Here is a 24,108-nt window from a genome sequence, read left to right on the forward strand (position 1 = left end):
GCTACCTATTGTCATCTTTATGGGAATCACTATCAGAATAGTGAAAGGGTTACTTTATTAGAGGGAGGAGATGGAACATGAAAAATATTCAAAAAGTAGGCAAGAAAGAGCAAAACAAATAGAACCAAATGACAAACAGAAAGCAAGTTACGATGGTGGCCCCACGCTCAGTGATCAAACTCAGTGCAGCAGGACTGTCACACTGGATCTTAACAAGAGACACAAAAGTAAGAGAATAGAAAGGTTAAATGTAAAAAGATGGAAAATGAAAGTCCTGCGAACAACAGCCAGAGAGCAGTCAATACAGGCAGGATGAGGGCCCGCCGGGGGCAGGGGTAGTGTGCTTGTATGGGTCCCAGCAGGTTTTATTCTGAGGACTTTGAAAGCTTATAGAGGAGTTGGATGTTTCCCTAGATGCACCACTTGAGGAGTTGGCCATATTTGTTGTGCCCATATTCATGTAGGAGTTTGTGTCTGCACATCAGCACACGTGCATACACACACACACACTTCCCTCCCACCTCTGGTCCTGAAGTTCCCCACATGCCATTTCCTCTCACACGTCACTAGTCAGAATTTTCTTTGTCACATCAGCCTGCAGTGAAGGCCCAGGGGTTCTGTTTTGCATGGCAAGAAGTGAGCACTAACCTGTCCCAGGAGCCAGCTTCATGTCTAGAACTTTAAAAAGGTAGACAGGCGATGGGTAGCGCTTCCTCCTTTCTCTTCTCTTCCCTTTGTTCTCTGAACTTGGAATGCATGTGCATAGTGGGACTTGCTCTGCACTGGATACTATAGAAAATTAAAAATCCATGTTTTTCGCCCTAACCGGTTTGGCTCAGTGGATAGAGCATCGGCCTTCGGACTAAAGGGTCCCTCCCAGGTTCGATTCCCGGTCAAGGGCATGTAGCTTGGTTGCGGGCACATCCCTAGTAGGGAGTGTGCAGGAGGCAGTTGAATCGATGTTTCTCTCTCATCAGTGTTTCTAACTCTCTATCCCTCTCCCTTCCACTCTGTAAAAAATCAATAAAATATATATTTTTAAAAATCCGTGTTTTCCCTACTTATCACCTTAAAGATGAATTTTCTGGGAACTGTCAGAGGAGCAAGGCAGATATACGGGACGCATCCAAGTCTGAGACTTGGTCCTATGCTGACATCATTCCTGTCCCATAGGGGGAGGTGAAGGTGGGCGCGTGCAGGTGTGTGGGGCTCTTCAGTATGATCTGAAGCACGGGCTTGCGCTTCTGTGCTGTGACACCTTTTCTTCTTTAATTCAAAAAAATTTTTTTTTGTTTGACCAAATGGGTGTTTATTCAAAGTTACCAAAGTGTAATATTCCTTAAATGTAAAAAGGAAACTGAAAAACAAACAGTTCAGCACTTAGCCTGTAATTTGAATTTCAGTACAGTGGCTGTTGGGTGACGATACTGGTGGTTTTATTTTTTAAGTGCCAGAAGAATAACTGTCATTTAAAAGATAAGTTTTTGATATTTAAAGCAAAGAAGGTGACGTTGCATATCATTTCTTCTGCTCTGTGTCAGATACAGTCTAGACAAGGATGTGTAAACAGGACCTAGGGACAGACTGTCCACATCCTAAAGATACCCTGTCCTTCCTGTACATCTTTGGACATGATGCTTTCCTGAGAGCCTTCGTAGCCCTGCCTTGGCTCTCACTGGACCAGAACATACTAGTGGCCTCCAAGGATGCCCTCGGGCTACATTGGGTGGGTCGAAAATACTGTGTGTTGGATAGTGACTAACCCCCCGGGTGTTGCTCCCCCTCTGTGGTGTTGGAATGATGAACATCTGCTTCCTGAGCTGGTAGGTAAGTTATATGGCCTAGTTACTGTCCATTGCTGTGACCTCGATGGCTGCAAGAGGAGGAGTACAGACCATAGTTGGCACTGTTTTGGTGTTTGTGGCCTCAGGTGCTGCTCTTGTCGAGGCCCCCAGGGGACATGGCGCTCCTCTGTGGGCCTGCCTTCCAAACCCACTGTCTGACCCAGCCCAGCTCCACATAGCCTGCGTGACAGGTGTCCACGATACGGTGTCCTGCAGTCTTATTAAAGTGCCTTTTCCTGGGTATGCGCATGACATGAAATGGGGCCTCTAGAAGGTTCTGTTCATCAGTCAAGGGGTGTCCACAAGAATTCTGTCAGCTTAGAAACAATCTGGTCTCTCCTCTTTCTACACTGAGGACATTGAAGTCCAAAGGACAGGGTGATGCATCCCAGGTCCTGGCAGTCAGTACAGCCTGTCATTCACCAGTACAGCAAGTGTTCAAGTACTGTGAGCAGTAACTCTAATCAGAAGTGAGGCTGGGGCTGTGAGGACTGTGACTGGGGTCCATTGTGCACATCACTGAGCATTCAGCATGAAAACCCCAGCCTCCTACACAGACAACCTTAGTCCTTTCCCACTTTCATCATGACCTGTAGAGTCCTGACAGAAGTGGCTATTCAAGGACAGTCTTTGGGAAGAAGAGGTGGTGCTGGAACACAAGGCGAAGGGCAACAGTGAGGGGGTCAGGAAAGCTGACGTGTAGATAGATCAGGGTAGACACTAGAATAGATATGTGTGTGAGGGAAGTCCAGAAAGATTCAGTTTAGAGTTAACAACTGGCTTTCCATTTTGATGCAAGAAAGTGAGGTAGATTTTACATCCACATGCATTTTAGGTAAAGATCTAGTAAATTTTAAAAAATGAAGATAAACAGAAGAAAAAATATATATATATATTTAAAAAAATAGAGAAATATGCTAATTAACCGGGACGCCGTAACAGGTAGACCAGACAGGAGGAGGTGGCACGCACAGCGTGAGGGGGGGGACGGGGGGGGGGGGCGGCGGGGGCCTCCGTGCACCTGCGCTGGGGGAGGGCCTGATCAGCAGTGGCCGCAGCTGCTTCAAGGGCTGGAGAGGGAGGCAGGGCCAGACTAGAGGGTGGGTGGCGCCGTGCAATTTTGAATTGTGTGCTGGGCTCCTAGTATATTTATAATTTGGAATGAGGAAGGCCTACCTATGTAAGATTAGGGGAAAAAATCTATAAAGGAAGAGGTTCCCAAATCTGATTTAATAAAAATAAAACACTTTTGTATGACCAAAATTAACATAAACAGTACTTTTTTTAAAAAGTGACTTTAGCCCTGGCTGGGTGGCTCAGTTGGTAGGAGTGTTGTCCCATACACCAAAAGGTTGCAGGTATAGGTTCGATGTCCAGTCAGGGCATGGACAGGAGGCAACTGGTCGATGTTTCTCTGCCCCATCGATGTTTCTCTGCCCCATTGATGTTTCTCTCTTTCTCTCCCCCACTTCTTCCCATCTTCCCTCCCTCCCCCTATCTCTCTCTAAAATCAATAAACATATCCTTGGTTGAGGATTTTTTTTTAATATATTTTATTGTTTTTTTACAGAGAGGAAGGGAGAAGGATAGAGAGTTAGAAACATTGATGAGAGAGAAACATCAATCAGCTGCCTCCCGCACACCCCCAATCAAGGTACATGCCTTTGACCGGAATCGAACCTGGGACCCCTGAGTTCACAGACCGACGCTCTGAGCCAAACCAATCAGGGCAAGGATTTTTTTTAAAGTGACTTTAAAGAAAAAAAATCTTTTTTATACGTAGCCAGAGGTTAATAGTAAGAATATTTAAAGACCAATGTAAATCATTATGAGCCCAGCTGGGTGTGACTCAGCACTTGAGCATGGACCCAGGAACCAAGAGGTTACTGGTTCAATTCCTAGTCAGGGCACATGCCTAGGTTGCAGGCTCAGTCCCCAGTAGGGGGACGTGCGGGAGGCAGTCTGTCAATGATTCTCTCTCATTATTGATGTTTCTATCTCTCCCTCCCTTCCTCTCTCTGAAATCAATAAAAACATATTTTTTAAAAAAATATTTTATTGATTTCTTACAGAGAGGAAGGGAGAGGGATAGAGAGTTAGAAACATCAATGAGAGAAACATCGACCAGCTGCCTCCTGCACACTCTCCACCAGGGATGTGCCCTCAACCAAGGTACATGCCCTTGACCGGAATCGAACCTGGGACCCTTGAGTCCGCAGGCTGACGCTCTATCCCAGGCGTGGGCAAACTTTTTGACTCGAGGGCCACAATGGGTTCTTAAACTGGACCAGAGGGCCGGAACAAAAGCATGGATAGAGTGTTTGTGTGAACTAATATAAATTCAAAGTAAACATCATTACATAAAAGGGTACAGTCTTTTTTTTTTTTTTTAGTTTTATTCATTTCAAACGGGCCGGATCCGGCCCACAGGCCGTAGTTTGCCCACGGCTGCTCTATCCACTGAGCCAAACCGGTTAGGGCAAAACATAATTTTTTAAAAAAATCCAACAGCACAGTAGAAAATGGGCAAAAGGTATGAATGGGTAACTTACAGAGGAAGGAATTTAAATGACACTCAAAACTGCCAGCCTGACTGTTAACTAAAATAAATTGTCATTTTCTTACTAATCACATGACATATGGAGGTGAATGCCACCCAGGGAATGACTGGAGGGCAGCATGAACCTCTGTTAAACTTTTGTACTTTCCCCACCATCCCCTACATTCCATCCTGTGGCAGTTCTCAGACATGTGCACAGGAGTCTGGCTGCCTTGAAGTGGGCCAAGGTAGTGGGCAAGGGTTGACACTGCTGCTGGAACACCCAGGGTGTACTTTGCAGCAAATAAGTCTGCTCTTTAGAAGAAGGATGAGCAGAACAGCTGTGTCATGTTCCTAGTTAATGTGCATTAAAATGCAAATCCAAATAATAATCTGTGTGTTCACCAGCACATCTACCTAAATGCAGAGGAAAGACCTGGAAGATGCCTGTGGCTTAACTGATCCCACTGGAGGATGGAAGGCAGGAAGGAGATGCCAGCCCTTTTTACTTTTTCTTGAATTGTTTGCATTTGTAGTTCATATATAAGGATATCCATATGATTCTGAAAATGTGGATTAATAGGAGATGATGTTGGGCTGCTGTTGACGTGCCTTCCTTCTTTGCAGATACGGATCCTGGCGGGAGCCTGTCCACCCCTACTATGTCAACTCTGGCTATGCCCTCGCTCCAGCCACCAGCACCAATGACAGTGAGCAGCAGAGCCTCTCCAGCGACGCGGACAGCCTGTCCCTCACTGACAGCAGTGTGTAAGTCCCCCCTGCCTGGGTGAGTGCAGCCCTCATGGAGCATGGCAGCCTGTGCCAGTCCCAGCTGGGGCTTTATCTTGACGGAAAGTGACTTGTGGCCCTTCTCCCAATTTGGTGTTAGTACATCCGATGTACAGACAGACCAGCTGCGTGGCAGGAAGTGTTGTTTAAAATCCTAACATAGCCTGGCAAGTGTGGCTTAGTTGGTTGAGTGTTGTCCCATGTACTGGGAGGTCACTGGTTTGATTCCCGGTTGGGGCACATGCTCAAGTTGCAGGCTAGACCCCCAGTAGCGGGGGGGCATGCAGGAAGTAACTGATCACTGTTTTTATATCTCTCCTCCCTTCTATCTAAAATCAGTAAAAACTTTTTTTTTTAAATCCTAACATAAACTAGATTTGAGTTTTGCATTAGTTGTTTTTCTCCAAGGCCGAGGTTACAGGAACCTTTGAAAGAGAAGAAACCATGGGGTGACGTTAAAACAAATTCTAGGGCTGCCTGGGCTAGAGCACTTTGGTTCTGTTTTTCTCTTTGGTTTTTATAGTGTGGGGTTCACTTTAAAGATCGGCACTGGTTAGCAGCCAAGCAGAAGGTGACTGCCAGCCCAGGCAGTTGTGACCCTGGTGCCGTCCCTGGAAGGCTAACTGCTATGCGGGTGCATTTCTTGTCCACACTGTTATGTACTTACCAGATTTTTAAATTTAGAAATTGTCATATAGGTGAGCAGTTCCCTATCATCTCATCCCTATCATGGGGAGAGAGGGAGATGCAGGCAAGGGAGGAAGTTGGTGCAGCTGGTTCCATGTGCTGGCCCAGTGCCCGGATATTTCAACTGAGGCTTTGCATGTCCAAAAGGTCTCAGTGACCACAAGCAGCCATGTTGAGCCTCCGTGTTCTCCATGGTGGCAGCGGACCTTTCATCCTCTCCTTTTGTGGGAAAGTACTTGTTTTCTGACACCTTCTCCTTCACATTGGCAGATGGCTTGTTGGGGTACAAGTGCACATTCGAAGCTTGATGGTGTCAAACATTGTCTTACTAGATGAGGGCATTGCTTATCACACCCGCTGAAGTCATTTGGGGTCTTGATCTTGCTGCCCATGATGTCAGACTTGCCCAGCTTTTAGTACTTTTGCCATTTGCTATCTGACCAGCACTGATGTATCTGTTCAGGTTCGGGCCTTAGGGGTGAGGGCTGACTCCTAGACACCCTCCAGCCTCAGGGCCAGAAAATCTTTGGCTGTGACATTGAGCAGGTAGATGTGAGCTCACTGACTGCAGGGTGTTAGGTCGATACTTAGGGGAACAGGCAGAATGAAATTAAAAAGCAAAGTTTATTGTTGAGACCAAAGTAGTGTCAGCAAGCAAGAGTATGGAGGGCAGGTATTTATATGTCTCTTACTTATGTGATGGGGGCGAACAGTTAGCTGGATGCAGCTGCAGGAGGTTGCAGGGAGCCAAGTCTAGAGCTGCTCTTCTTGGCCCCTTAGCTCTCTCTTGTAACACCTAAAATGAGAATAACAGGAAAACTACAGAGAGGGCAGGAGCCCCAAGTTGACACAGTGGAAAAGTACTGAGTGCAGGGGAAAGGTATAGAATATACTTTACACAGGGTTCTTTCCCCACAAGACTGAGACCTCATAGGGCCTAGACAGCATCAAGCTGTCAGCTGGTCACAGGGAGACTTCTCCATCCAGCCTATTTCATCATGTGAAAAATTTGAGGAGTCGTAGATTAAATAAGAAAGAAAATAAGGACTATTTGACCCAGTAATCCCACTTCTAGGAATAGATCCCAAAAAACCAGAAACACCAATCAGAAAGGATATATGCACCCTTATGTTCATAGCAGCACAATTTATAATAGCTAAGATTTGGAAACAGCCTAAGTGCCCATCAGCAGATCAGTGGATTAGAAAACTGTGGTACATCCCTCCCTCCCTCCCTCTCTCTCCCTTCCATTCTCTCTAAAACTCAATGGAAGAATATTGATTAAACCTCCCCCTCCCCTCCAAATAAAATAAATAAATTGTGAGGATTAACCAAAAAAAATAAATAGTGTCCCACTTAACATGCCATTGTTATAGTTCATACCTTTCGTTTGCCTATCTTTGTGGGCGTGTATATGTATTTTTTTGGTTGTTGTTAATCCTTACCCAAGGATAGTTTTTCATTGATTTTGTGAAACAGAGAGAAACATTGATGTGAGAAAGACACATTGATTGGTTGCCTCCTACATGCACCACGACTGGGGCCAGGGATCAAATCTGCAACCCAGGTACATGCCCTTGACTGGGAATCGAACCCACAACCGTTTGGTGTGCAGGCCAACACTCTCATCACTGAGACACCAGCTAGGGCACCTGCTGTTTGTGTTATTGTTGTTTTTTTAATCTCATCTGTAAACATTCTTGAATATTTTGTTGACCTTCAAAACCAATCAATAGTAGTTGAAATCCAGTCAATATTTGTTAAATGAATATTTTTCAACTACAATTTACATTCAGTATTATTTTGTATTAGTTTCAGGAGTACAGTATAGTGGTTAGACAATCATATACTTTACAAACTGTTCCCCCTTATATTTTCATAACACCATACATAGCTATTACAATGTTATTGACTATATTTCCTACGCTGTACTTGACATCCCTGCAACTATTTTGTAATGAGTCTTAAATTTTTTCACCTTGTTCACCTACTCTCCCAACCCCGCTCCCTCTAGCAACAATCAGTCTGTTCTCTGTATCTATGAGCCTATTTTTATTTTGTTAGTTTATTTTGTCCTTTAGATTCCACACGTAAGTGAAATCATACGGTATTTGTCTTTTTCTGAATGACTTATTTCAGTTTTGTTTTTTTAAAAAAATATATTTTATTGATATTTTACAGAGAGGAAGGGAGAGAGATAGAGAGTCAGAAACATCAATGAGAGAGAAACATCGATCAGCTGCCTCCTGCACACTCCCCACTGGGAATGTGCCCGCAACCCAGGTACATGCCCTTGACCAGAATCGAACCTGGGACCTTTCAGTCTGCAGGCCGACGCTCCATCCACTGAGCAAACCGGTTTCGGCTGAATGACTTATTTCAATTAGCATAATACCCTCTAGGTCCATCCATGCTGTCACAAATGGTAAGATTTTATTCTTTTTTATGGCTGAGTAATATTCTATTGTATATATATATCACAACTTTTAAAAAAATTTTTTTAAATATATTTTTATTGATTTCAGAGAGGAAGGGAAAGGAAGAGAGAGAGAGAGAAACATCAATAATGAGAGGGAATCATTGATTGGCTGCCTCCTGCACGCCCCCTACTAGGGACTGAGCCCACAACCTAGGCATGTACCCTTGACCGGAATCGAACCCAGGACCCTTGCATCCGCAGGCCAATGCTCTATACACTGAGCCAAACCAGCTAGGGCGTATCACAACTTTTTTACCCACTCATCTATTTATGGGCACCTGGTTGTTTCTCTGTCTTGGTTATTGTAAATAATACTGCTATGAACATAGGGGGAACATCCTTTCCTTTTGAATTAGTGTTTGGGGTTTCTTCATATATATACCCAGGACTAGAATTGCTAGGTCATAAGGCAGTTCCATGTTAAATTTTTTGAGGACCCTCCATACTGTTTTCCATAGTGGCTGCATCATTGTTCCCTTTTCTCCCTCGTGCAGCCACTATGGAAAACAGTATGTTATTTGTTGACTTTTGATGATAGCCATTCTGACAGGTGTGAGGTGATATCTCACAGTGCTTTTAATTTGCATTTCCCTGATGATTAGTGATGTTGAGTATCTTTTCATATGTCTGTTGGCCATTTGTATGCCCTCTTTGGCGAAGTGTCTAGTCAGGTCCTCTGCCTATCATTTGCCTGTCTTTAAGGATTCTTCTGACACCTCAATTTTAGTGTACAGGATAGGTTATCATAAGCTACTTCTGAGCCAAACTTAGCCAGTAACCCATCATTGTAAGTCTTGAGCTCTCTCCCTTTCAGTGACCATGTAGTGACATCACTAGATGAATCTGTCCCTTCAGGTTGAGCTTTTGAATGTGGTTTTTCTCATGAACTATTTCATTCTCCTTTATTTTGTATCTTGAAGATAAAACGTTGACATCTTTCTTAGCAACTTCTTACTTGAAATTATTGGGGTTTCAAACAGTACCTGCCATGAATGTAAAGTATCATAAAACGGTTACATCCAGCTGCAGCCCTGCAGATGCCCACAAACGGCTGGAAGCACAAGATGGATAGCATTTGTAGCATCTGGTTTTCCTCTTCCCCAATACTCTGTTACTAAAATGAAAGTTAATCTGCCTACGTAATTTTCAACTTTCTTGAAAAGTATCTTAATTCTCTCCAATAAAATATGTTTGCTAAAGGGAAGATTTAACAATTTAAAAATGGCCAAGCTGGCATGGCTTAGTGGTTGAGTGTCGACCTATGAACCAGGAGGTCACGATTCAATTCCTGATCAGGGCACATGGGTGGGTTGGGAGTTCAATCCCCATTAGGGAACGTGCAGGAGGCAGCTGATTAATGATTCTCATCATTGATGTTTCTCTCTCTCTCTCCCTTCCTCTGTGAAATCAATAAAAAAATATAAATAAATAAAATGTTTTCCCCTTGATATTTTGTTCATCTTGATTTATAATGAGTCAGAAATGTAGGAAAGTCAAGAATTTGGAATGTAAAATTATGACATATTTGAATGTATATTAGATGCAAAAAAATAAGATCGTGTGTTTTATCTAAATTGTTGTTGGGGCAACTGCATTTAGTATTTTAACCTCATGACAAAAATGACTGACCACCTTTGTAGTTCGTGGATTTTGGACGTAGGTGTCTGAGGATAATGCCTAATCCCCATAGAGGAGTATGGAATTTTTTTTTTTTTTTGAGGAGTATGGAATTTTTAAGTGCCCCATTGTTTCTCATATACTTTAATATATATGAGAAACAAACAACTTGGTTGCTCAGGACACCTGAACAAAATCCTAAGGGCATGTAAAGACATTTTAAATGTATTCGACTCACTTTTTCCTTGACACCTGCCCCCTTGAGTCCCCTTGCACCCACTGGATCGCTGATAGCCAGGGATATCGAGGCAGTGATAGGAGGGAGAGACCATCACAGCCTCTCTCTGCCCTGTTCTGAACCAAAGCTCACCTTTTCCACCCAGACCAGAGCTCTGGGGAGAATGTTGCAGCCCTACCTACCCATGAAACTGCTGTGCTGGTAGGTGTGGGGCTGCCCAGGACTCACCAAGTGTGTCCTGGGCACCAAGGGGCAAGGTGGCAACCTCCCTAGGCCCATGGTCGGCAAACTGCGGCTCACGAGCCACATGCGGCTCTTTGGCCCCGTGATTGTGGCTCTTCCTAAGCCTTAGGAGTACCCTAATTAAGTTAATAACAATGTACCTACCTATATAGTTTAAGTTAAAAAAAATTTGGCTCTCAAAAGAAATTTCAGTCGTTGTAGTGTTGATATTTGGCTCTGTTGACTAATGAGTTTGCCGACCACTGCCCTAGGCCATCCAGCAGTTAAAGTGTGGGTTAGAATTGTCCTGGCTGCATGCTTGCGTCCACCATACAGGAAGAGCATGATGTGCTGACAGTGGGCGGTGCTTGGGAAGTAGTCGAGGGGGTCAGGACATTCACTGCACCCTGGAGTCGGGGTCACAGACATTCACTGCACACTGGAGAGCAGGGAGGCCCACCTGGGGTTCCTTCAATAGAGAGGAAGTAGGAACCCAGAGAAGCCATGCTAGTCATCCTGCTTTGACGGCCGTCTTTTCACATGCTGGCTCCTGGTAGCCACTGTGCTCCCCAGAGTAGCTTTTAAATGGCAAGGAAAGGACTGGAGAGTTTTAAGGATTGTATACATGCAGTGAATTATGTGTTAAATCTGGCATCTGTCTTGAGTAAGTGCATTTAATTATCTTAAAGACTATGATATATTTTTATCATAATCTTCAGAAGTTAAATCTTCATAGCTATGTCAAGAAAACTAATTTGAGCATCCCTCAAAGAGAGTGCACCGCTTGACCAGTTTACCCTGGAAGAAAGTAGAGAAATGAAACCTTGCAAATCTTTCACTATGATCTAGATTGTTTTGGCTGCCCATTTTGCAGCTCTCAAATGTTTCCTGTCCCCTCCCAGGTAGGCACATCGCATCCTGCCTGGGCAGTAAAGCAGGGGTCAGCAAATGTTCTTTTGTTTGTGTGTTTGTTTTTAGAGAGTGGAAGGGAGGGGGAGAGACAGAGAGAAACATCAATGTGAGAGACACACAGATTGGTTGCCTCCCGCACGTGCCTCAACCAGGGCTGGGGATCGAGCCTGCAACTGAGATACATGCCCTTGACTGGAATTGAACCTAGGACCCTTCATCTGAGGGCCAATGCTCTATCCACTGAGCCCAACTGGCTAGGGCAGCAAATGTTTTTTATAAAGATCCAGTAGCAAATATTTTAGGCTTTGTGGCCACATGCTGTCTCTGTCACATATTCCTTCCCTCCTTTAAAAATGTAAGAACCTTTCTTAATTACCAGGCCACATGGACCCTGCCATGGTAAAGCCGGCACAGCTATGCTTTGTGGAGCTGTTCTGTGTGTGCTCACACCAGGCTGTCTCTTTCTTCTGGCAGGGATGGAATTCCACCATACAGGATCCGTAAGCAGCACCGCAGGGAGATGCAGGAGAGCGTCCAGGTCAACGGGCGAGTGCCTCTACCTCACATTCCTGTAAGTTCCACCGCACAGCTCTTGCCCTCCTGTCCCTGAGTTTGGGGCTCACCAGTCCTCTCAGACCTGTGCCCACCTATTTTTCTCATTCCAACTGGGCTGCTGTGGCCATGGCCAGTGGGAAAAGCACCTGCTTGACTTTCTGTGAGCTCAGCTTACATCCAGATATAGCTCATGGTCAACACTTGGTCATACTCTGCAGGTTGGAGGGGTGGCTTTTAGTGCCCAGCCCACACAGTCAGTTCAGAAGATAAGGGGTTGCCCTTACACAGTGTCTGCCGTGTAGCCTTTTCTCATTGTGCCAAGTGAGGTGCTTCTCCTTGAGGTGGGAGAGCAGCTCTAAGTCTCCCTCGAAAGCTCAATGCCCAGGCCTGGCCCTTGCACAGCCACCTGGCTGTTGCTCTGTCAGAAAGCCTGGCGGGGTGCCTCTTGGTCCGGGTTATTGTGAGCGCTGCCTTATTCAAGATAAAAAGAGGCATCAGCCTTTCTGTGGCTGAATGGTGGGCGTTACCACATGGACATCCTGACTTCAAAGCTGCCTCAGCTTCACCTCTTCGATAAAAATAAAAAGTGGTTCATCAATTCCTAATGATAGCAGTTCTTCTGCTTGTGAGGATTCACAGAGCCCAATGCTAAGTGGGCTGGGCACCGCCTGTCTCCACCTGCAATACTAGTAGTTCCTTTATTGATGAATAGAGTGATTCTCTTTTCTTATTTTGCCACAATAACTTTGAATGGGGAAGACTTTTAGGGGAAGATAAGAAAAGCGTAGAGTAGCAGCTCCAACCCATTGGTGCCTGCAGCATCTGAGAGCGACGCAGGCCACTCATTTGTGGTTTCTGTGCAGGGAAAGTGGTTGTTTCTTGGGATCACAGCACACGTCCACTCTTAATCAGGATTCCTTGGTTGGAGTCTTTGCAAATACTTTAATTTTCAGATAAGAAAAGTGATTGCTTATGGTTGAGAAGAAAGGAAGTTGGTTTGTCCTTACTTCTGTGAAAATGGTGGTCAAGCACTTTGTCACATCCCAGCTAACCCTTGACACAGATTTTGGCCTAACCTAGGCACTGATGGAGTCTGCTTACGGAAGAGTGGAAGATGCTGTGTGTGGAGTGTGTGTGTGTGCATACACATGCGTGTGTGCGCTGCAGGTGATTTGGGGAGCATCCAACCTCACTCATGTCATCTGGAGCAGTCTGGTCCTGAGCCTTGGCATCTTCACCTTGCCCTGTGGTGTTGCAAGTGTCTTCTCAGCTCTGCTCAGTGGACGTTTAAACTCAAGACCAGGGCTGGGTGGGGGGTGCAGAGGAGGACACTGGGCATCTTATGTCCCAGAAATTAAGGGAATGAGGGCACACAGGAGCCGCTTGGAGGGGCTCCTGCTGGCCAAGGCCTAGATAGCTGGAGCATCAGAGTTAGTGGCAGTGAAGTTGGAATCCATGCATCTATGCTGACATGCTGAATCAATTGAGAGTTTGATGAGGGACAAGATATTTTCATTGTTCCAAATAACTGCTCACAGTGGGGAGAAAGCAATTTTTGAGGAGGACTTGTGAGGCCCTCCTGAGTCAGGGGTCAGATACTGTCATCAGTGTTGGGACAGATGGACACTGCCCTGGCGAGGAGAGTGAGAAGGGTCCAGTGCCCCCAATGCCTCCTGCCAGGGAGGTCGCCATGTCGCATAAGAACTGGACTCTGTTGTCTGTTCAAACACCCCACTCCTTCCACGGTGTCCCCAGTGCCCTGGGGCTTGCCACCATGCCCACCTTCTTTCCCTGACTCCTTTCCCAGGACCCTCTAGAAGCACTGGACACCCCAACTTGCCCTTCTTCTTGGGTAAGGTCTCCTCAACTTGAGCACAGACCCCTGCCTAGTATTGGGCACCACCAGGCCTTCCACACCAACTTTTTTTAAAAAAGAAATATATTGATTGATTGATTGATTTCAGAAAGGAAGGGAGAGGGAAAGAGAAAAACATCAATGATGAGAGAATCATTAATTGGCTGCCTCCTACACGCCCTCTAGTGGGGATCGAGCCCGAAACCTGTGCATGTGCCCCAACTGGGAATTGAGCTGTGCCCTCCTGGTTCATAGGTCAACACTCAACCACTGAGCTACACCAACTGGGCAACACACCAACTTTTTCCACCCCTGAAGCCTTGGCCTGTGCTGGCTTGCCCTCAGCCTCTTACCCTCTCCAGGCCTCTCAAAGGTTTCTATGGCTGCTGCGTGTGTTTTCCCCTCCACGTCCCACGTGGTTCAGGGTTCAGGATCTAAAAGCAGAGCTGCACACAGATGAAAGAAAAGAGACGAGACATGAGATAATTTGGAAATATTGGGGAGCCAGGCGGGCAAGTCCAACTTGAGGAGAAGGACTTCCACCGATGCTAAGGCCTCACCAAGCTTTTATTGATCTTGGGATAGCCCCTAGGTAGGGAATTTCCAGTAACACACAAACTAGGTCATCAGTAGGCAATTTCCAATAATAGGCAGACTATCTTTTCAACAAGGATTTACATGAGTTAAGGTGGGGAGGATTCTTCAGCTACCATTATCTAGATTAACTGGGTGGTGCACGGCTCCGACCTTTGCTAGGGCTTCAAAGGTCACCAGCTTTTAGGGTCTCTACGCTTCTCAGCTAGTGAAGACAATAAATGGTCTCTGACATCTCCCCCTTATTTTTTCCTTTAAAAAAATCTTGTATCTGTAGACCAGAAATAAACATATAAGAACAAAAAATGTTTAAGTCCCAAATTCAATGTCCAACAGTTCTGAGTCCAAGTTTCAATGTCCGACAGTTCATGTGTACATGCCAGCAATGATATGCTAGTTCTGGATGGTGGATAAATGGTGGCAATGCAGGTCCGACCCTCTCTGGTTTGGTCCTGGGCCACCTGCAGCGACACACACCTGCTGACTGCTAGCATGGCAAGGCGTCGTCACCATCTCCATCTCTGAACTGTCTCTCCTGTCTTTGTGGCTGGAGCAATCTGGTCAGTTTCTCTCTGGGATCTGTTGTTGCAGGAATCCACATGGTCTTGGAGCTGTTCTCTGAAAATATACAAACGTATTCTCGACCAAAGGTTAATATAGGAAACCTTACTTGGGGTTTTTTCTTTAAAATGATCTTCCCCTGGCTTTCCTTGACATCATGTGTGTTTTCCTGGGTGTCTCGCTGTTAATTTAGTTACAGGATATTTTTCTTTACATGGTATTTTTCCACTATCCCCCCTTTTTTGATTTAATTATTAGGAGGCTTTTTGGAAAATTTATAATACAGTCTAGATAACTTTAAATTTTAATTTTTTACACAAAAATATGACTGCTTTAGGTTCATTGCATGTTAAGCAATTTTACCATGAAATGAAAATTTTGGTTAATACTTCTGAATAATTACTTATTTTAATTAGCCAAATTTAATTAATCTGAAAACTTGTCTACTATTTTACTGTCAAATTTAATACTCTAACATCAATCTTAGTTTACACTGTAAATATTAATGGAAAGGATTATTTTGCATCCTTGAGAAGGCCCTGAGTATTCCTGTTAGGCTGGATTTAGATATACGATAGCTGCTGTTAGCCAAGTCTCTTATCTGGGTCCCGATCTGAGCTGGACCAAGTCTCTTTCTGTTCCCGATCTGAGTTGGGCCAAGTCTCTTTCTGTTATTTGGGTCCCGATCTGGGCTGGGCATGGGAAGCGATAAGCAGCCATCGGGGCAAGAGACCTCCCTCAGAACGGGCGAGTGTTCAAGCCCCTGCATAATTGGGGGGTGAGGATCTGTGCCCCACCTCTCTTGACCCCCAAGTTCTCTCCTGAGGCCCCTCTGCGACTGTGCCTGTCTTAGGTCGTTCCTCCCTGAGGAATCTTACCCGTCTCTGGCTAACCAGCCATCCTCCGGGTCCAAGCAGGGTGATGTGAGGTCCAGTTCTGTCTCCTTGTTCCTATGCCCCTGTGGCCTCCATGCCCAAGCTACTGCCTTTGGATCCCCTCGCCTTCTGGCGGGGCCCTGGCATTGATCATGGGGAACCCAGGTTTCTTCTCCAGAGAGGGCCCAGCTCACGCCATTGGGCGAGAGACAGATCCATGGTACCAGCCACCATGACCTCAGCAAGAACAGAGAACTCAGGCAACAGCTGTGGGCAATTGGATTGTGAGAAGAGGAACCCTCTTGGCAAAAAGGACAAGAGGCCAATATAGAATGCTCAAGTGCCTTCCCAGGGGGCCTTCCACACAGTGGAAGGGATTAAATCCTTTCATGTCCTTATTAAATTGCTGCCAAATATTCAAAGAATTAGTTTGTAAGTTTGTTTGGGATAAATGTATAATATGCTGTTGTAAAATATCAAAAATTATTAATGATATTGTAGAATAATACCATGTAATGATATTCTTTGCTCTAGGTCATGGTAATTCAATTTTAAACTGGCTGTCCAAAGGTTTGGAATGAGGAACCTGGTTTGCAAAAAGAAAAGAGCAGTTTACAGAAGCAGAAACAGCATACTATCTAAATTACAGTTTTGGGTAAACACATTATCTAGAGTCCTTGGGTAACCTGGGTTAAACTTAGGCATGTAATCTAAATCACAGTTTTGGGTCTAGGGCCCTTGGGTGACCTGGGTTAAACTTAGGCACTTTATCTAAATTACAGTTTTGAGTCTCTGGAACACTTAGTCAACAAGGACACTTTAACTGGAGCCCTCTGAACTTGGGATAACTGCTGTCCTTCCCAGGTAAAGGAAAATGCGCTTTCTAAAACCAGTATGAAACTATGGTTTTTACCTGAGATAATTGTTACCATACTTCACTTTACTGTGCCCCAGGTGGTCTCTGGGCTGCTTGTTGTCTGGCTCATCCTCCTCCTGCTCCTCATCTTCAGTGGACTGCTTGGAGTCGCTGCTCTCTGTGGCTGAGATAGTTGATTGTTTGCAGCTGCATGGTGTGGCTCCAGGCGCAAGGTCCTCATTAGTTTGGCTAGTTTCTCTCTTGGATCCCTGTTGTAGTTTAATATTTCTAGCAGGAATCCACACGGGTTTAGAAAAATTCTCTGGGAATATACAAGCATACCCTCTGCCAAAGGTTAATAATGGGTCAGGTCCCTTCCATAAACCAGATTCCGGATCCTTCCATTTAACTAGACCATTTTCTTTTGTTTTATTCTGACACCAATGTAGCTCCATAGGTGTCTTTCCATCAGCATCACAAGTGAAAAAATTTAAAGTAATTAAGGCTTGGTGCAGCCTCCCCATAGGTGATTTCTCCATCAACCCTCCTTTTTGTTTTTCAAGTTGGGATTTTAGCCGCTGATGCTGTCGTTCAATAATGGCCTGTCCTTGGGAATTATATGGTATTCCCATAATGTGCTGAATTTTCCACCTTTTACAAAATTCCTGGAAATGACAGCTTGTATAAGCAGGTCCATTATCAGTTTTAATAATCTTTGGAATTCCCATGACGGCAAAAGCAGCTAGGCAATGATTAATAACCTGTTTTGCCTTTTCTCCTATAGATGCTGTAGCCCATAGGACTTTTGAAAAGCTATCTACAGAGACATGCAATGCCCCAAGACGTCCAAAAGGAGTATAATGTGTCACATCCATTTGCCATATATGGTCCCTTAGCAAACCTCTAGGGTTGACTCCTGTGTTAGGCCCTTGAGGTAGATGTAACATGCAAGTGGGACATTCCTTGATAATCTGTTTTGCTTTCTGTCGAGAGATTGAGAATTGTTTGGACAACATTTTAGCAGGCTGATGTAAAAGCTGATAAGATTCTGAGGCCTCTTTTAATAAAGCAACCAATTGATCAGCATGTGTATTTCCCTTAGTTAATGGACCAGGTAATACACTGTGAGCCCTGATGTGAGTGATATAAAAAGGGTATTTTCTCTGCTGCACAATCTGTTGAACTTGTTTAAATAGTAAGAATAAACTTTGGTCACTAAGCCATTTCATCCGGGCAGTTTCAATTCTATTTACTAGGCCCGAAGCATAAGAGGAATCAGAAATTATGTTGACAGGCTGTTGGAAATCTTGCAACGCAGCCTTAATAGCTTCTAATTCAATTCTTTGCACAGAAGTATGACTGGTCAGTATGACTCGGTCTGAATTTATAGTATGATAGGCGGCTTTCCCATTTGATGATCCATCAGTAAAAACAGTTAAAGCTCCAGGAATTGGTTCCTGCCTAGTATTTTTTGGTATAATGATGGAGGTCTTATATAAAAATTGTAGTAGTTTATCTTTTAATAGGTGACAGCTAAGTTCCCCTGAATATCCACTTAACCCAATTTGCCAATTTATATCAGTCTGAAATAACATTTCTAATTGCTTCCCAGTGAGGGGAAGATAGATGCATTTTGGTTCTTCTCCTCTAAGCTGCCTGCAACGCTTTCTAAGCTGATATATCAATTGAGCCATCAGTTCTACATAAGTAATAGCAGTTTTAGATGGCTGATGTCCTAGGTGGACCCATTCAATAATAGTGGGAGAGTCTTTATTTTGGAAGATGACTCCAGTGGGACTATTTGCAGTATGGTTAATCTGTCCCAGTAAAGGCAATTCAGGCTATACCCATGCCACTTGGGCTGAGGATATCGCCTGCTCAATTCTTAGTAACTCCTTTCTGGCGTCATCTATTAGTGTTCTGGGTGAGGAAAGGTTAGAGTCACCCCTAAGTATATCAAATAAACTTGTCATTTCTCCCGTAGAGATTTTTAGGTAAGGTCTTAACCAGTTAATGTCCCCTAATAATTTCTGAAAGTCATTTAAAGTTTTAAGGCAATCTTTTCTTAGTTCCACCTTTTGCGGCCTAATGCATTGGTTTTCAATTATGGTTCCCAGATATTTAAAAGGTGTCTCTTTCTGTACCTTTTCTGGAGCAATTTTTAAACCCCATTTAGGGAGCTCCTTTTCTAATTGGAAAAATATTTCCAAAGTCAGCTCTTCCCGTGGACTTGCTAAGAGCAAGTCATCCATGTAATGAATAATGTAATATCGGGAATATCTGTCCCTTAAAGGCTGAACAGCTTGAGCCACATATTTTTGGCACAAGGTAGGGCTATTGGTCATTCCTTGAGGCAAAACTTTCCACTGATATCTCCTCATGGGCTCTATATTATTAATAGATGGCACTGAAAAGGCAAATCTTTGTTTATCTTGAGGTGCCAAGGGAATGGTGAAAAACAATCCTTAAGATCTACTACTATGAGAGACCAATTTAAAGGGATTTGTGAAGGCTCTGGGAGTCCAGGTTGCAAAGCTCCCATGGTATGCATAGTAGCATTAACTGCTCTAAGATCATGTATCAATCGCCATTTCCCTGCCACCTTCTTAGGTATAATAAATATAGGCATATTCCAAGGGCTATTGGAAGGCTCTATATGACCAGCTTGTATTTGTTCCTGTATCAATTCATGAATATGACCTAATTTCTCCTTGGTTAATGGCCACTGATCCACCCATATAGCTTTATCATCTTTCCATTGTATAGGATCAGCATGGGGGCGAGGAGACTGAGCAGTGACCACTCCTAAAAAGGTTGATATCCTGGTCTTCCTGGGTTTTCTACCCCTTGACCAGTCTGATATCCCATCTGAGTTATAAACTGCTGTCCTTTGCCGGTAATAATACAAGCTTGTAAACCTTCTAAAACAGCCGTGGGCAAACTACGGCCCGCAGGTCGGATCTGGCCCGTTTGAAATGAATAAAACTAAAAAAAAAAAAAGACCGTACTCTTTTATGTAATGATGTTTACTTTGAATTTATATTAGTTCACACAAACACTCCATCCATGCTTTTGTTCCGGCCCTCCGGTCCAGTTTAAGAACCCATTGTGGCCCTCGAGTCAAAAAGTTCTAAGACATCCCGGCCCCATAAATTGACTGCAATTCCAGAGACAATGTAGGGCTGAAACCATCCTGTCTGTCCTTCCTCATCTTGCCACCTTAAGACTGCAGCACTACATTGTGTGTTATCAGGAACTCCTACCCCCCCCAATTGAGTCCATAACTTCTACCACGGACCAACTTGGAGGCCAGAATTCTTTGCTGATAACGCTGACATCTGCCCCAGTGTCTACTAAGCCCTTAAACACTTTTCCTTCTATTCTCAAATTAATCATAGGACGGGTTTTGCTAATTTCCTGTATCCAATAGATGTCTGAGCTTCCAAACCCTTGCGCTCCTCTTTTCCTGTTTATAGCCTCGCCTTGTTGAACATAAGGTAAAAGTAGTATCTGAGCAATTCTTTGTCCTGGAGTAATTTGCATAATATGATTACATTCTAATATAACTTTAATCTCTCCCTCATAGTCTGAATCTGTGACCCCAGGCAAAACAGTTAATCCTTTCAGAGTGTTTTCACTCCTCCCTAAAATTAATCCTAAAGTTCCTGGTGGCACAGGTCCCCAGATTCCTGTAGGAACAGCTTGCCGAGCCATATCGGGGGTCAAAGTGACCTCTATAGTACTGTTAAGATCTAGACCTGCGCTCCCTGGAGTGGCCCGAATCAGAGAGTCCATTGTGGGCTTTGCAGGGCAGATCTCCCCTTTTAATGACGGGGCTGGGGGTGGCCCCGTTGGCCGTTTCCCTGCAGTTGGCCATACCCTGTGTTTTGATCTAATGGCCGCCTATTTTTATAGAATCTCCATTTACAATGGCTGGCCCAATGGTAGCCCTTCTGGCACCTAGGACACTGAGAGGTTGGATCTGTGTTGATCAGCTCAGGAGGTGGGAAGTTCACGCCTTTCCCTAGAGCGCCTCCTTGTGTCCTTCTTAGTTCCCTGCATTCTTTTCTAAAATGTCCTGTTTTTCCAGTTATAACACCTTTTATTTTCTACGGTTTCAGCGGCAGCGAGTAAATTCGCTTGATAAGTGCCTGACCCCACATTCTGACATGCTCGAATCAATTCTGTAATGGTACTACCTTTTCTCAGAGGCATCAGGCATTTCTTACAATCATCATTGGCGTTTTCATAAGCTAATTGCTGAATTAAAATGTCTCCTGCTATCTCATGTTGAATCTGTCGTCTCACTTCTCGAGTGAGACGAGCCACAAAATCAGAAAATGATTCTAAAGGCCCCTGTATACATTTACTAAAAACTCTCTCAGTGTGCCCTTTTGCTGGTAAAGCCCACCAAGCTTTCCTTCCACAAGCTCTAATTTGCTCATATGCCAGTTGCTCATATTTAACTGGGTTTGCATGTCATTATAATGTCCCAGTCCTGCTAGCATTTCATAAGTTATTTGAGCATTCAGCCCGCGGTTTGTATGGGCTTGCTCCTGGCATTTCTCCAGAAATTCTCCCTTCCATAGTAAATAATCTCCTCCATTCAGAGTTGCATGAGCTAGAGAATACCAATCATGAGGAATTAAGAATGCATCAGAAATATTATTCATAATTTCTCCTGTAAAAGGAGCCGTTGGACCATTTTGAACTACACTTTCACGTAAGGCCTTTATCATTTTAAAGTCAATTTTTACATGGTGTCTTATTATGTGACTCGGGAGCTGTAGGTCGGCTGTCTCCATGATAGGAAAAGCAAGCATGTCCTTCAATCCTTCTCTGATGGCTTTTTGCACGGGTGATTCCATTAACGGTGAATTAGCCATTTCAGGATAAGGACATGGAGGTGGAGGTGGAGGGGGCCGTGAAGGCCATTTCTCCAATTTTTCTTCCTGCTCCTCTCTAGGAGGAGCGGAGGGAACCAGTCGAGGAGGCTCCTCCTCAGCCTCTCTAAGAGGCTCTAGCAAACGCAATATTGTGTTCCCCATGGAAAAATAGTTTTTTGAGATAAGTTTTTTCTTGCTGCTGACCTTTTTTTCAAGTTCTGACTAACTTTTTGGCAACTTTTAAGATCTAACGTACCTTCTTCAAGAAACCAAGGGTTATGTTCTATAATAACACGCAAAAAAAACTATAAGGGATTACCTTCCAAAATTTTTTTTTTTTAAATATATTTTATTGATTTTTTACAGAGAGGAAGGGAGAGAGATAGAGAGTCAGAAACATCGATGAGAGAGAAACATCGATCAGCTGCCTCCTGCACATCTCCTACTGGGGATGTGCCCGCAACCCAGGTACATGCCCTTGACCGGAATCGAACCTGGGACCTTCCAGTCCGCAGGCTGACGCTCTATCCACTGAGCCAAACCGGTTTTGGCTACCTTCTAAAATTTTTAACACTTTAAGCATTCAAATCAAAAGTCTATAATAAAGTTTCTTACTTTTTAAAGCCGAATCTACTTTTTTAAAGCCGAATCCTGCCCAATTTAGCCTGGTATGAAAAAACGTTCCCACACCGCCTACAGCTCCGTCTGTGTGCGGTGAAATATCCCCCTACCATTTTACGGTGAACCTTCCTACCTCTAAGGTGAATTCTTTGTTCCTCACTTTGCCGGTGAAACCTTGGTTTTTACCTTCACTTCCAGATTTCCCGACGAGGGCGCCAGATGTTGTGTGTGTTTTCCCCTCCACGTCCCACGTGGTTCAGGGTTCAGGATCTGAAAGTGGAGCCACACACAGATGAAAGAAAAGAGACAAGAGACATGAGATAATTTGGAAATATTGAGGAGCCAGGCGGGCAAGTCCAACTTGAGGAGAAGGACTTCCACCGATGCTAAGGCCTCACCAAGCTTTTATTGATCTTGGGATAGCCCCTAGGTAGGGAATTTCCAGTAACACACAAACTAGGTCATCAGTAGGCAATTTCCAATAATAGGCAGACTATCTTATCAACAAGGATTTACATGAGTTAAGGTGGGGAGGATTCTTCAGCTACCATTATCTAGATTAACTGGGTGGTGCACGGCTCCGACCTTTGCTAGGGCTTCAAAGGTCACCAGCTTTTAGGGTCTCTACGCTTCTCAGCTAGTGAAGACAATAAATGGTCTCTTACATATGGCCACCTCTGAATCCATTGTGGTCAGCAGCAGCCCTACACATGGACATTTGTTTCTGAGCCCTTCACATATTTTTCTTATCATCTTGAAAGTTTCTGTGGTTTTAGGTGTTGTTTTTACTCCTGTTTTGCAGATGAGAAACAGGTAGGCCAAGTCGAGAACTATTCCCAGAGCTTTCACCATGAGTCTTTTCTCTTTGCCTTGTTCCACGTCTGAAGGCCAGGGTTCTAAATAGCCACTGTCCACCCACAGAGGTCAGAGATCCTGTGTACCACCCTGTGCCCAGGCCACCTCTTTCTTCCACCTGTCCTCCTGCCTCATCTGAGGCCCCTCCAGACCTTCCTCCTCCTCGGTCCTCCCTCACTTATATCTTGGTGGCTTAGATTTTTTTTTTTAATCCTCACTTGATATTTTTTCCCTTGATTTTTTAAAAATATATTTTTATTGATTTCAGAGAGGAAGGGAAAGGGAGAGAGAGAGATAGAAACATCAATGATGAGAGAGAATCATTGATCAGCTGCTTCCTGCACACCCCCCACTGGGGATCGAGCCAACAACCCAGGTGTGTGCCCTTGACCAGAATCGAACCTGGGACCTTTCAGTCGATAGGCCAATGCTCTATCCACTGAGCCAAACCACTGAGGGCTTCCTTTGATTTTTTTAGAGAAAATGGAAGGGAGGGAGGATTGGGGGAGGAGGGTGAGAGGGAGAGATGAATATGAAAGAGACACATTGATTGGTTGCTTCTGCTCACGCCCCAACTCGGGGTGGGGATCGAGCCTGCAACTGAGGTATGTGCCCTTGACTGGGAATCGAACCCACAGCCCTTCAGTCCTTGGGCTGACGCTCTAACCACTGAGAAAAACTGGCCAGGGCAGTGATTTAGATTTTTAAAACAGGTTTTATTATTAAGGATATTGGGACAGCTGGTGAAATTGGAATAAGATGTGCTAGCTAGGTTACAGTATTGTATCAGGGTTCTTTTTTTCTTTTTTTAATAATTGACCTATTGTAGGTATAAGAATGTCCTGGGTTAATGTTAAATACATTCTAAAGTGTTTAAGAATAGGCAGGCATCATAAATGCAGTTTGTTCTTGACTGGCTCAGAGAAGTGTGTATGAGAATGACAGTGTGAGAGAAAGGTCAGCAGTCAGGGAATCTGGGACAGAAGCCCTTGTGCTATTCCTGCAACTGTTTTAAATTTGACATTACTTCAAAATAAAGCTACCCCCTCCCCCAAAAAAAACTATACTGTAAAGTACATTGCAGAATTATATTCCTTGAAAAGGGAAGTCCTTCATAGTCCTG

General features: G+C 44.3%; 1 protein-coding gene across 2 annotated transcripts in view; it reads left to right on the forward strand.

The window, feature by feature from the left end:
* Nucleotides 1-24,108, forward strand: part of AXIN1 (axin 1) — an 80,320-nt gene that overhangs the window by 41,651 nt on the left and 14,561 nt on the right. For both annotated transcript variants that reach the window (XM_070413393.1, XM_070413395.1), the window contains exons 3-4: nucleotides 5,011-5,151; nucleotides 11,802-11,898. In XM_070413393.1, the coding sequence (XP_070269494.1) occupies nucleotides 5,011-5,151; nucleotides 11,802-11,898 (238 nt within the window). The remainder of the gene's footprint in view (nucleotides 1-5,010; nucleotides 5,152-11,801; nucleotides 11,899-24,108) is intronic.

This window comes from Myotis yumanensis, unplaced genomic scaffold (assembly GCF_028538775.1).
Source record: "Myotis yumanensis isolate MYYU_CA2020_CCGP unplaced genomic scaffold, mMyoYum1.0.hap1 SCAF_4, whole genome shotgun sequence".
Lineage (NCBI taxonomy): Eukaryota > Metazoa > Chordata > Mammalia > Chiroptera > Vespertilionidae > Myotis > Myotis yumanensis.